The sequence below is a fragment of the Protopterus annectens genome, chromosome 5.part0 (genome assembly GCF_019279795.1).
Source record: "Protopterus annectens isolate FY-2018-M chromosome 5.part0, PAN1.0, whole genome shotgun sequence".
NCBI lineage: Eukaryota > Metazoa > Chordata > Ceratodontiformes > Protopteridae > Protopterus > Protopterus annectens.
Window position 1 is genome coordinate 1,296,965,547 of NC_056735.1, and position 13,932 is coordinate 1,296,979,478.

Here is a 13,932-nt window from a genome sequence, read left to right on the forward strand (position 1 = left end):
TATGAAGAGAGACATTACGGAGCTTGTGGACTAACTGTCACAGGCTAGTAAGTGCCTAATACTGAGCAGCATAATAACTACACCAAGGATGATGCCACTAACAAACAGAAGAGGACTTTATTAATTGGCTTAGTTTTTGATGTCATTCTGGGGAGATACAATATAGAGTGGGAGGACATGGTTAAACCATGTTGCTTTGCCAAGGATGGTATGCATCTGTCCTCTGAAGGCTTTTGAATATTGGCTAAAACATTATCTTGCCCCATAAGAGTCTTTTTTAGGCAATGCCAAACTGACAAACCTGTCAACATACCAAAATCTTCCCAAGGAAACCTAAATGTGTTACTGCTTAATGCAATGCATCTAAACAAGAAGCTCCCACTCCCTCCAAGCTCTCCTCGTCCTAGAGAATGTGGACATCTGTGCAGTTACCAAGACATGGTTAAAGGTTGCAGATAGCATCCAAGCAGTTCAAGGCTTCCATGTCTTCCACACATTTAGACCAGCAACTGTACAGGCAGGGACTAAAGGTGGAGGTATCTCAATCTATATCAATATCAAACATATCTCTAAGTTGGTTAAACAAGATGACATACTGGAGTTCCTCCACATCCAGATTACCACAAAGTCCCATACCATATTGTGGCAAGATATAGGTTACCCTCTATGTACCATGAAATCCATAGCTCATGCTTAGACCCACTGGTGACACTCACCATTCACAACAAGAAAAATCCTCCACTGTTGGGTACAATAAAGGCTGTCCTCCGCCAACAATTAAAATATTCTCCATTCAACCAAATACCATAGTCATGGGGGAACTTTAATCATCCCTCCATAAACTGGGAAATCTATAGGACCCCAAATTTGCAGGCACTGATATTCCTAATTTTTGTAAACAAAAGTTAGTGCATACATCTACCAGAAGTACAAAGAGATTGGACTGGTACTCACAGATATAGCAGAACGCTGCCCCAATCCACACACACACACACACACACACACACACACACACAGTGTCATGTCCTCTATTGTACGGTTAGACCACAAAGCAGTATCCTCTGAAATAAGAATCAGTAATCCCAGCAAACTATGCAACAGTTAGTAATGTTTCCAACGCAAACTTCCTTCTAGTGATAACCTGTCAAAATTTCAAACTCCTCCAAACCCAGATAACATAGCAGGCTGTGCAAAATTACTCACGTAGCTCTGTACAGCCATGTCAATGACTACATAGAGGTTTTTATGCCTACCAGAAGTCCAAAACTAACCCAAATAACAAACCCCCCCGGTAGAGTCCAAATCTAAATAGGCTATACAACAAAAAAAAGTAATTGTTAAAATTAGCAAGTGTAACAAAAGGAAGGATAAAACTCTTTCACCAAACTGAATAGACAATAAAGAGGACTATTTAAATCCAACAAAGCAAATTTTGATGTAAAGATAGCAGGCCATGGACAACCATAAGGCCTGTTTTAGCTATATACAAAACCTCAAAGGCAGCACACAACAGTGTGCTGAGCTTTTGGCAATGCTCACAGAACCAGGAGATATAACAGATCTTCTGACTTACAAATTCATTTCCAAATTTACCCCATTCTTACTATGGCTGCCACCCAAGAAATACAATCTAACATAATCCCTACAAATATCAGTAGGGAGCAGATCTCCAAGGCCAAGAATACAGATTTGATGGCCCTGGTAATATCCCAAAATGACTCCCAAATAGCCTGAAATATGACCCATCACTGCCAGTAATGTTACTATGCACAGGCTGTGTGCCATACAAATGGAAGACTGCAATGGTCATCCATCTGCACAAGGGCAGATTATGAATAGATCCCGGGAACTACAGACCCATTAGTCTGACTAGTTTTGTTTGCAAAGCCATGGAAAGAATTATCATTGAAATGATTAACAATGACATAGGAACCTTCATACACTGGACCCAAACCAGTTTGGTTTCACCAAAAGCAGCTCATGCCTACTGAACCTAGTGGACTTTGAGAAGGTCACAAAGGCAATGGATGAGGGTAAAACACAGCATACTGCCTACATTGACCTAGCTAAGCCATTTGATGCAATACCCTACTCTGGCATTGTAAAATAACTTACAGAATTAGGCATAAAACCATATGCAACTCACTGGATGCCCAGAGGGCTCACAGGCAGGGCTCAGGACGTTAATACTGGAGAGACGACTTCTGCAAAGAGGACAGTCAACAGTAGAGTCCCACATGGCTCTGTGTTAGGTCTACTCCTCTTTGGCATCTATTTTTAAGAAGTCAAGACCAGTGTCAAGGGCCTGTGGCTTACAAGTTTGCAGATGACTGCAAACTAAGAGCAATCATAGATACCCCCCCACCTCCAAAAAAAAATACTAGCATCTTACAGGAAGGTCTAACATAGAAATGACTGGTGCCAAATGCATGGCTTAAAACTCAATGGCAAAAAAATACATAATAGTACATTTTGGGAAGTCTGCCACTCAGAGAAACTACCTCCTTGATAAAACACCCCTAAAAGTAGAGAAAGCAGGCAGGGATTTGGGGACACATATAAACAGCAACCTGAATTTTGAATAATGTGCGTCAAAGGTTGTAAGAACATCATTCTGTCACTCAACTTATAAGTAAAAGGAATGACATCTCGGTCCAAGGAAGTTATTGTGTCACTGCACTTAGACGATTTATGCCTGGCATACAAGGCATCCTTGGATCCCACTCTGACGGACCTTTTGCATATCCACAAAGCAACCACCACCAGATTGCTACATCTAAGGATTTAAACTTTGCTTGCGACAATAAACAGGACATATTGGAGGGACAGGTATGCATCTCTGACAATCCTCATTTTCTGGAATAGGCTTCCCCATCCATGTGAAGCAAATCCCTTCCTTAACCACATTCAGATGTAACCAAGACCAGTGGATGGGAAATCGGAAATTGACCCCTGGTCTGACAATTATGTCTCGGAGGGACACAGGTAGCTATTAAATTATGCACTAATATACACCCCTTAAAAATAACCCTTAAGGCACAGTACATTTGGGTTTCATAGCTGGGCTTATAAAGGCCCTAGAGTTCATTAGCTTAATGTACACGTATAAGTATCAAGTTTATAAAAATTCTACTGAAGCCTTTACTGGAGCAGTGAGGGCTTGTGTCGACAAGGAAAGGGTAGTTTTAGAGGGTAGTATCAGTGTTGTTCTTGCACACTGACTCTACCAGATGCTCAACTTTGCAGTGCTATTAAATTGTCCTTCAAGGTGCCATCTAAGTGACTTCTAAGTAGTCAGGGACTGTAACCTCAACTTTGATAACTACATTATGACACAACATGCTAAACCCAGAATGCAAAAAGTAGTTAACAGATATTTTCTTACCCTATCAGTTGGTTTGTGTGTGAACACTTCCCGACAGGTACTTTGCTGGAATTTAAATTCTTTTTCTGAACAATCCTACACTCAAGAAAATCCACACACTCACCACAGCACACCATGATCCAAGTTACCAGCTACACAACAAGTAGCTTCCTAGAATCAGTTTGTGAAATAAATAATATTGGGCACTTAAAAAACAAGTAGCATACAAGCAAATGCTTGCCAGGCTTGAAGGGAACACCAACAAATGAGGATAGTAGAAATGATGCCTATCTATATGAGGGATGAGGTGAGAGGTTTGCCTGACACATCAAGTAGAGTCTTCTAATGGAACAACTACTATATCTAAGCTAACACACATATCATATGCTATAACTGTACTTAACTTTGTGGAGCTTTTCTCCCCCAGAACTCCACTGGAAAAGGGCTGTGATCACTAATTAAACTTTCCCGGTCAAAAAAAAAAAAAAAAAACAATCAAATAGACTCCTTGACAGATCCTTCGTTGGGCTGAATTAAAATCAAAAAGCAGTACCCATAGGGGTGGAGGAAATTGAAGGGTTACACAAACTCGCAGATTTACTATTAAGAGTCCTGCTATAATGACAAATGACAAATGACATCCAGCTGTGAGTCATGGTAGTGGCAATAATATTTGGTGAAGGTGAGGTATGCACTGAAGGCCAAATGTCTGTGGCAAAATGCTTATAATAGAAAAAACTTTTAAAGCAAGCGCTTTTGGATGCTATCCCTTCAAATGGAGTGAGCTGTGGCCACAGCAATTACAAGAGACAATTAGTTGTCCAATTGTAGAACAAATGCAGGAAAACCCAGAAAGTGTTTGATTTGCAGCTATGAGCCCTTACTACATTGGTGCAAAGGAAATAAACAACAGGTCCATATTCTTAAATTCATGCACCCATTTCATGTCATACCTCAGCTGTTGGTGAACATCTAGGTGAAGTTGTTCCAGCCCAGTGACCAAGGCTGAGCACTGCCTACCCTCGGGAATGAATTCCCAAAGGTTGGAGTAGGAAATGATTCATCCAGACCCTTTACTGTTTGACAAACTGGAAAAGTGGTACTGGTTCAAACTCTTACTTAATGACTGTGAGCTGGCACCTGCAGGACCCATTAAGCCATTTTTATAACAGGATTACCTCAAGGAGTGCTAAGTACAACCTTAGTCTCTGAGTTTTGATCTTCCCATTGGCGCTCGAGCTAAGGCTTGCAACTGTGCATGGGATCCTCCCACCAATCCCCATGTGAGAACTTTCAATCTCCACATCTTCCTCCTTTTTCATGTGGAAGTGTAAAACTATTACCATTTATACTGCACAGTGCATCACATTACCCTCCTTCCCGGGTACTGTCTAGCAGTTTAGCAGCTAAAAGCTATAACTGTAGACTTAAATATAGACAATCAATGCAGGAACATTGCCCTGAACTGTGTGTGCAGTAGAAAAACTGAGGGGCTAAGGGTTAGACAAATCTCCATAGTAAGTAAATGACCTCATGCAGTGCACTCGTACAAAGCATGGCAGCTTGTGAAAAAAATGCCAAATTGTGATGCATAGGTTGAACCCAGTCAAAGGAAACAGTCATAGCTCTCAACTTCTTGAAGCAAGACATCTGAATAAAGCCATACATAACGAAATAGTAAAAATTTTTTTTTCAAATATTGCGCTTATAAGCTTATAACGTTGCTAGAATAACAGGCTTTGAATTAACCTGAGTTTTCTGAAGGCTATAAAGAAACTCAAATGCCTGTCATTATTATCTAACTTCAATCCTCAAAGATTTGCCCCCCAAAATAAAGATTTTATGAGGAACAGACCAAAAACATGTGGCAAAAATCTGGACATTCCATGAAAATCTGCACAGTTGAGAGATGTGGCAACCCATTCTTGCTTTTAGCTTATATATATTTTATACTCTTAAAACAAATATATTTTCAGTTAAATGCTTTAAATTAGACTGTGTAATAAGAAATATTTACCTTAAAACACTTTTTTTGGGACTTCAATTAGCTAAGGGTGCATGGTATGAAAATTCAGCTACACCCACTTTCAGTCTACTGATCACAGTTCTTTTTTTTTTTTTTTTTTTTAGCTCAGCATCTGTATAAATTACAAACAGCTTCATAACCTTACCTAACTGGTTTGTTCTCTGGGTCATTATCTCGGAATCCCATCTCTTCAAGTTTACATTGTCTGTACAATTCGTAATGACGGGCATGGGTTTGTTCTCGCAAATCTTCCATATTTACACACACAAGCATTTCTCGAAGCTTAACAAAGTCACAGTGGTTTTCATTTTCCACTAAAAAGAAAAGTAACTCGATTTACTTGTCCCAGTTCAGAACTTTTACCCAAGACAGATATTTAATACCACAAGCATGTGCATTTGCAGGTATAATCCAGTAGTGACTATATTCTCCCAGACAAAGATCATCAGTTGTACCCCAATTCTAAAGTAAGCACATGACACAAAATTAATACAGCATTATTAGTACCAACACCACTACTCTCATTAAGATGTTTCACATATTCTAAAGTACAACCATAATATTTATGACTACACCGAACATTAAACAGATTACAGTACCTAATGCTAACCTGTACTGGAGGGCAGCAGCAACAGTAGTTAAAATGTGCGATCACAAAAAGGGGAAGAATGAAGCATTTAAGTAGTACAGGAAGAGAAATTCGGCCATGTATACAAAAGATTTTCTTGGACAACAGCTATTCCTCGGTGGTACAGTTGCTAATTAGAACGTAGAATAAGTGTATATATATTGCTTGAATTAGGTGCAAAGTTGCAGCTACAATCCAGGGCCATCTTCAGAGACAATAGTATCGCTAAACATTTTTGCATGCTAATAAATATGAATGTTTACAAAAGCTACAACTTATATTGTTATGATCTTTGTTGAAGACCATCCATCATGAAATAAAATATCACAACTCTGTGTTTTCACTGAAAATTGAATACGTACAGCTGTGTGGGTACACATACCATAACTGCAGCTGTACAAGTAGAATCGCTGCTTCTGGCCAGCTGAAAAGAGGAAGCACCTGTGTGCCCACTCTAGTCCTTTTTATTTACAAAGCAGGAAAGCACAGAACAAATATACCTGTCAGTAAATGCTGTAAAGAAGTGCACTATAAAATATTAGAACAAAATACTGCAAAATGTATAGGGGAGTTAGTAATATAAGCACAAAGTCCAAAAAATATCCAAAACATTTAACTCATGCAATCACTCTGTAATCACACACTCAATTCAGTGCATGGCCATGGGTAAGCTGGACTCTATACCTTGCACCCATTGAATGCTAAGAAAGAAAAACATCCTGAACAAGACACCAGTCTATCACAGGGTACACACACATGCATGCACGCACATATATGCATGCATATGCACACACATATATGCAAGCTTGCATGACACACACAAACACACCCCCATACAGACATGTGCACGTGACAAGTACATTTACAGGGGACTTACAGCACTACCAGTTCACCTATGGCACAGTTTTTGGGATGGAAGAGGAAATCAGAATAACACATGAAAATCCACACAGACACAGGGAGGATGTACAAACTCTTCACTCGACACACTCTAGCCAGGAATTGGAGAAATTAAAGTTATGTACTTAGCATAATGTTAGATCCAAGTTGTCTGATTTTTGTCCAGTTCAAACATATGGGTTGTGGGATCAGACATCTATGCCAAATCTGAAGCCTCTTCGGCTCCAGAGCAGACTCCTACCCTACCTATAATCCCCCTCTACTCCAGCTTAGCAGCCCAAATCAAGTTTGCCCCCTTCTTGTGCCATAACTGGATAACCCTACAGAAAAAAAAAAAAAGTTATGCACTCACCATAATGTTCCATGTGTGTTGTCCATCTTTGTCTTCCTTCTTACCGGATGGGACAGTGTCCCTAGCATGATCTTTCTTGGGTGGCTCAAGGGAGAATATTTTTCAGAATCGTGGAACCAAAGGAGGCCCTGCTCCTGGAGGCCAAATCGACTTTGTAATGATTGATAAAGGTATGTGGTCTTGCCACCATGGTCACAGCACAAATGTCATCAATTGCCAGTCCAGCTAGAAAGGCAGAAGAGGTTGCAATGTCTCTTGTAGTCTGGGCTTTAACTCTATGGGGAAGATCTCTTTTTTGAGATTTACAAATGAAGGTTATGCAATCTGAAAGCCATTTCAAAAGTGTCACTTTAGAGAGTGGTGCACCTTTTTTTGAATCTGAACAAGATATAAATAGTTTGTCAAACTTTCTGAAGTCCTTAGTCCTGTGCAAGTAGAAGCGCAGTTGTCTATGCACATCCAGTTGGTTTAACATGTATTCTGCCTTATTCTTGTAATTTGGATTAAAGACTGGCAGCTCTATGGATTCATTCAAATTTGATTCTGAACATATCTGAGTAAAAAGGAAGGGTTTGTTCATAAGGAGACCCTGTCTATGTGAAATAGCAAGTAGCGGGGCTTTACTGACCAGGCTTGCAGCTCTGACACTCTTCCAAACAGAAGTAATTGCTACCAAGAGAATAGTTTCCCATGTCAAAAATCTGAGTTTGCAAGATGATGCTGGCTCGAACAGGGGAAAAATTAAATGAGAGAAGATAAATAAGTCCCAAGGTGTTGGGAGAGTCTTTGATAGGTGGTCTTAATAATAAGGTACCTTTAAGAAAGGCTTTGCATAGTCTGTGAGACATAATATTGAGGCCTGATTCACCTAAATGGCAATTGGATATCGCTGCTAGCTGAACTCTAATGGTAGCTGCAGCTGTGCCTTCACTGAATAGTTTTGAATTCTAGTATGGAATTTACTGGGGCAGAAAATGGGTCAATATGAATATGAGAAGCCCATAAAGAGAATCTTTTCCATTTGCTTCTATATATCTTTTTCAGTGAAGCCTTATGAAAAGATATTGGGATGTATTTAACTGATAAAGAGAGGTTAGAAGCCTGGCTATGGTTCGAATCGGAGCAGCCAAGCTGTCAATTTGAGAGTTTGAAGGGAAGGATGAAGCGTTCCTGACGCACACGTCAGAAGGTCCGGAACTGGGTCCAGAATCAAAGGCTCCTTCCGAAGATGATGCCACAAGAAGGGGAACCAGATCTGATGAGGCCAGTATGGGGCGAGGAGTATCAAGTCCCTTCCCAAGCAACTGGCTTTCTAAAGAATTTTGGGTATTAATGGAAAGGGAGGAGAAGCGTAGAGGAGACCCAATGGCCAATCATGTACAAGTGCATCCCTTGGTGACTCTCCCAGAGGGGGGGATAAGGCCAAATTAGCTGCTGCATTTGGCATTCATAGATGCGGCAAAAAGGTTGCAGCAAGGATGGCCCCATTTGTGGAAAATATTCTCCACTACTTCCTGTTTTAGAGACCACTTGTGAGGCATCAGAACCGCTCTGCTGAGTCTGTCTGCTATCACTTTGGATTTCCCCGGGATGTGCATTGCTATCAGAAAGCACTGGGAGGAGGTCGCCCACTGCCATACTCTCAGGGCCTCCCGACAAAGGGGGTAAGATCTGGTTCCTCCTTGTTTATGTACCATACAATTGACATGTCTGTCTGTATTGCAATAATTTCCGGCAGAAGAGAGTCCTGAAATACTTGCAACGCCAGAAGCACCGCTCTCATCTCTAGAACACTGATGTGCAAATGGGCCTCGTGATCCTTTTAAGTGCCTTGGACTGTCTTTCCCAGATAATGCCTGCCTGCCCCCCCCCCATTTGAGAAGCGTCTGTGGTCACTGTGGCTAATGGTCGGGGAAGTACAAAGGGTCGACCTAGCTTCACATGAGTGGAGTAAAGCCACCAAAAAAGGTCTTTTTTGCAAGATTCCATTATCAATACTTTTGTAGGACATATGTAGTTCCTGCATCGAACACTGAGTGGACAGTAGCCACTGGAGAATTCTCATGTGCAGATGTGCTAATGGGATCAAGCTTATTGCTGCTGCCATGGTCCCCAAGACTTTTAGGACTGCCCTTGCTTGTGCTTTTTTTTGTAAAAGATTTAAAACTGGACATTGTAGAACTTTCATTCTTTCTGGAGGAAGTTTGGCCATCACCCTTGCTGTATCCAATTCTGCTCCTATAAAATCGACACACCGAGAAGGCAGCAAGGCAGATTTCTCGTAGTTTATTGCGATTCCTAGGTGAGAGCAGAGCTGCAAGGTGGTGTTTCTTGCTTTTATTAGTAGCTTCTCGGTGGTGGCAGTTAGGAGCCAGTTGTCTAAATATGGAAACACTCGGAATCCTAGGCGCCTCAAGTGAGCTGCGACTTCTGCCATACATTTGGTGAACACTCTGGGGGCTGTTGTGAGGCCAAAGTGAAGAGCTCAAAACTGGTAGTGACTGACTCCCAGCTGAAAGCTCCTGGATCGCCTGTCAGCTCTTATGTGGTAGTACGCATCCTGGAGGTCTATCTAGCAATTCCAATTGTCTTGTCCCAGAAAAGGGAGTACTGACTGCAGCGTTACCATCTGGAACTTGGATTTTCTTACAGATTTGTTTAAGTTGTTGAGATCCAGAACTGGTATCCAAGTCCCCTGTTTTCTTTGGAACTAAAAAAAATCTCGAGTAAATTCTGGATCCGATTTGGTCTGTGGGGCTGTTTGGATGACTTTTGTCTAGCAACTTTTGAATTTTTAATGTTGCCTGTTCCCTTTGACTGGGTGGAACATATGGGATGTTTTTTATGTTTGGGACGGGAAAGGAAAAGGATATGAATAACTTCTGGATATGATGCTTTGTACCCACTTGTCTTTTGTTACTGTTAGCCAGGCTTTTGGGTACAACAATAAGCCGCCCCCAGCTGCCTCCAGAGATGGACAAGCAGGCCTCCCTTCAGGAGCACTGAAAGGGCTTACCAAAGAAAGATTCTCTGTCACCCTGATTCTGCGGACCCCCTCTGCAGCATGGTTGGTGTCTTCCATTACTACTTCCCCCTCTGCCCCTGGGAGAAGATTCACCACGTGTATCCTATTTTCAAAACCACATTTTTCCACTTCCTTTCTGACCTCTGGAATATGGTATGGTAGGTAGGTCGGTAAAAATGGATTCCTACACCAGAGAGCACCTTTTCTTCTTGTTCAAAGATGGCTAGTGTGTTCTTTACTTTGGGCCTGAACAGAGACAAGCCATCGAATGGGGCATTCACAAAGGAAGATTTAAAGGGCTCCACAAAGTCACACAAGCGCATCCAAGAATGCCTCCTTAGGGAAATTCCTGAACCCGCTGATCTACTCGCTCCATCCGTTGCATAAGAAATCAGTCTCATGAAGGAGCTGACCACTGAATTTAAGGTAGAGAGCTGACAGGAAACTTTCTCTGACACCCCCATCAGCTACTGAACCTTGGAGAGCATCTCCTAACTCCTTCCAGAGATCTCTCTGTAATCTAGTAAAGTGGGTCAGGTAATTCAGTGATCTAAGAGCAAAAGTCGCTGAAGAAAAAATGCACCTTCCATATCTGTCCATCGTGCGAGACTCCTTGTTCGGTGGATGGACAGAAGAAGATGTCTGAGAGTTCGTTCTTGGTGGCTCTCGCCACCACCATAGCATCTACTGGGACTCCCTTATTTAAAAAGTTTTTGTCTGAGGGGGAGGTGATGAACTTATTTGACCTCCGAGGAGCAGGTTCCACTGACACTGACGACTCCCCCCATGCCTTTTGGGAAACTAAGTCCAGAAGTTTGTCGAAAGGTGGAGACACCCAAGTGGAGGAAGGGTGAGATCCAAAGGCCTATAGGTACACGGACTCCTCTGCTGAAGGGTTGGTGGACTTCCATCCACCTCTCTGTTTAAGTATTTCTAAGATGTCTCCAAAGGAGATATCATCCAAGAGGTGACCGTAGGGACCCTGTGGCTTCATCTAGGTCCATATCTGAAGTAATGGATTCCTCTGGGGAGTCTAAATGCTTCCTCTTACATAGCCACTTCTGAGGGACCCCTTCAGAGGGGTACACTGGAGAGGTTTCAGAAGAGTTGGGGGCACCCTGTGGGGCATACTGAGGCCTAGGATCTCCGCGTCCCTGTGGATGCAAGGGTATAGAGGCAGACACCGGTGCCTTTGGGTGAAGAACATCCAGAGATGACCATGGAACTCCCTGTGGAGACAGTACTCTCCTAGTCACCTCAAAAGCCCCCAGGCCCTGATCTGAGGAACTCCCTGGATCCGAAAAACCAGGGGGAACTCCCAGAATCAAGGAAGATGGCTCAGAGGCTGAGATAGGAACCGAGCTCACCCGAGCCGATGCCCTGAGAGGCAAGTTCAGATCCAACAATGTATGATCAGACTCGCCCCCCCAGACCTGACCAGACAGCATCAGCTCATAGATTCCTCGAGCTACGATGGAGCAGAGGATATCGGAGCCAATGATCGGATCCAAAAGATCCCGTAATAGGTCTTGGGTCTGAGGGTTCCACCAATATCAGGTCTGGACATTCTGGCTCTGAGGTCGGATCGGAGGAGGAATTGAAGTAGAAGGGAAGAATGTGGTTGGCTCTGAAGCCATCAGGGTTGGATCCAATAAAAGCTTGGCCAGCGCCAGTGTCCTTAATGGCCTCAGTACCACTCTCTGTTTACGTTGTTGTTGGATAGGCTCCTGGAAGACCAAATGGAGGAGGCTGGAGACTTGGAAGGCTGGAGTATAGGAGATCTAAGAGTAGGGGATCACGGCTCCAATACAGGGGGACCAGCTCCGCAACTCTAACTCCACCGGCACAGAGACTGATGGTGTCAGAGCAGTAGGTTTCTCAGATCAGACAGCCTTAGGACCAGATGAGGAAATTTTTGTAATTTTTTTGGAAGGCTCGGATGCAGCACTGGAAGAGGAAGATCTCTTCCTAGATTTGTCAGATCTAGAAGGCGAATTTGAAGAACCCAGACCTTCTTGTATTGCTTCTGAGAATGGGGGTTTTAAAAGACCTCTTAGGATTGATTTATTTTTCCTCTCCAGAAGAGCCCTGTGATTGAAGGAACGACAGACTGAACAAGTCACCTGGAGGTGGACAGTTCCTAGGCAATACACACAATTAGTGTGTCTATCAGTTAGAGACATTTTCTGTCCACATTTGTCACATTTTTTGAAACCAGAGGGTTTCAAATCTTTAGAAGACATTTTGAACACAGAGTAGAACACGAAGCAAAAAAAGCTAGAACTGTTTTTTTTTTTTTTTTTTTTTTTTAACAGCAGCAACACAGCAACCACAACAGTAGTTCAACAATCAACTACAACTGCAAAGGAAAGGAAAAAGGGGAGGGCACAGCCCTCTAACTTAAACAGGCTATGTCCAGAAAAGTGAAAGAAGGAGAAAGCCCTCTAACTTAAACGGACCCAGGGTAAAGTAGTTCTCTACCATAAGCGAACTAACTAACAATTTCAGATAAAAAAAAATAAAGGTAAGAAGAGCCCTCCAACTAAAATGGGCTAGTAAAGGTGTTACATAGAAGCTGGGATAAGGAAAATAAGGCCCAACAGAAAACGATGGTCAACAGCAGAAAAAAATCAACAGAACAAAGCGGAAATAACAAAAAGTACAGTTGTGTACACTTACCATAAATGTAGATGTTCGAGTGTATTCACTGTTGCAGTCATCACTTTTGGGTTATCCCTGCCAGGGTAGCCCTCGGCCGACCCGAATATTTCTGCGTCAGTTGCTGTCACTTCAGGACTGATGTCAGGTTGACAGTAGTATAAAGTAAGGCGGACAACGCTATTACATCAGTTTTTCTTGCCCTAACCTGTCAGGAGTCGCCAAATAGGAGCCAGGTTCTGGTGGAAGAACCCCACCAGTAGAAAAGTAAATACCAATATGTTCCTTGTAAGGAAAGAGAAGGAAAAAAGGGGGATGGAGGGAGGGAAACCAGGACTGCAACAGTGAATACATGAACATCTACATTTATGCTAAGTGTACACAACTGTACTATGTTCTTCGTGTTTCACTATTGCAGTCATCACATTTGGGTTGATTTCCCAAAGCTGAGGAAATGGGTGGAGGCAGTCAAGGAAACTGGCTGGCTAGGATGCCCTGCAAGACTGCAGAGGCAAACCCTGCCCTGGATTTGGAGAAAAAAGGCAGGTGGTAATGTCTGGTAAAAGTGTGAACAGATGTCCAGGTGGCAGCCTCCAGGATGTCCCTGGTGGGGACTCCTCTGAGGAAAGCTGCAGAGGTGGAGTCTGCCCTGGTGGAGTGAGTCCTGACCTCATTTGCAGGGAGGCTTTCAGTGTTGCTTGTAGCAGAAATGGATGCAGTGTGCTATCCCTTTGGAAATGGTTTGTTTGGAGATAGCTTTGCCTTCTGCCCCTGTAGCAAAGCTAACCAGCAATTTATCAGACTTTCTGAAGGATTTAATCCTGTCTAGATAGAATCTGAGCTGTCTGAGCACATCTAGAGAGTGCAGGATCCTTCCCCCTTGTTCTTGGGATTAGGAAAAAAGGTGGACAATGAATGGATTGGTTGAGAGCCACACTGGACACCACCTTGGGCATGAAGGATGGGTTAGTCCTGAGGG

At 42.6% G+C, this 13,932-nt stretch overlaps 1 protein-coding gene across 1 annotated transcript in view; it reads right to left on the reverse strand.

Annotated features, from left to right (window-relative positions):
- Nucleotides 1-13,932, reverse strand: part of LOC122801629 (septin-11-like) — a gene marked incomplete in the record, with an annotated part of 1,221,166 nt that overhangs the window by 453,245 nt on the left and 753,989 nt on the right. Inside the window, 1 exon segment of the mRNA XM_044071107.1 lies at nucleotides 5,536-5,704. Within this exon segment, the coding sequence (XP_043927042.1) occupies nucleotides 5,536-5,704 (169 nt within the window).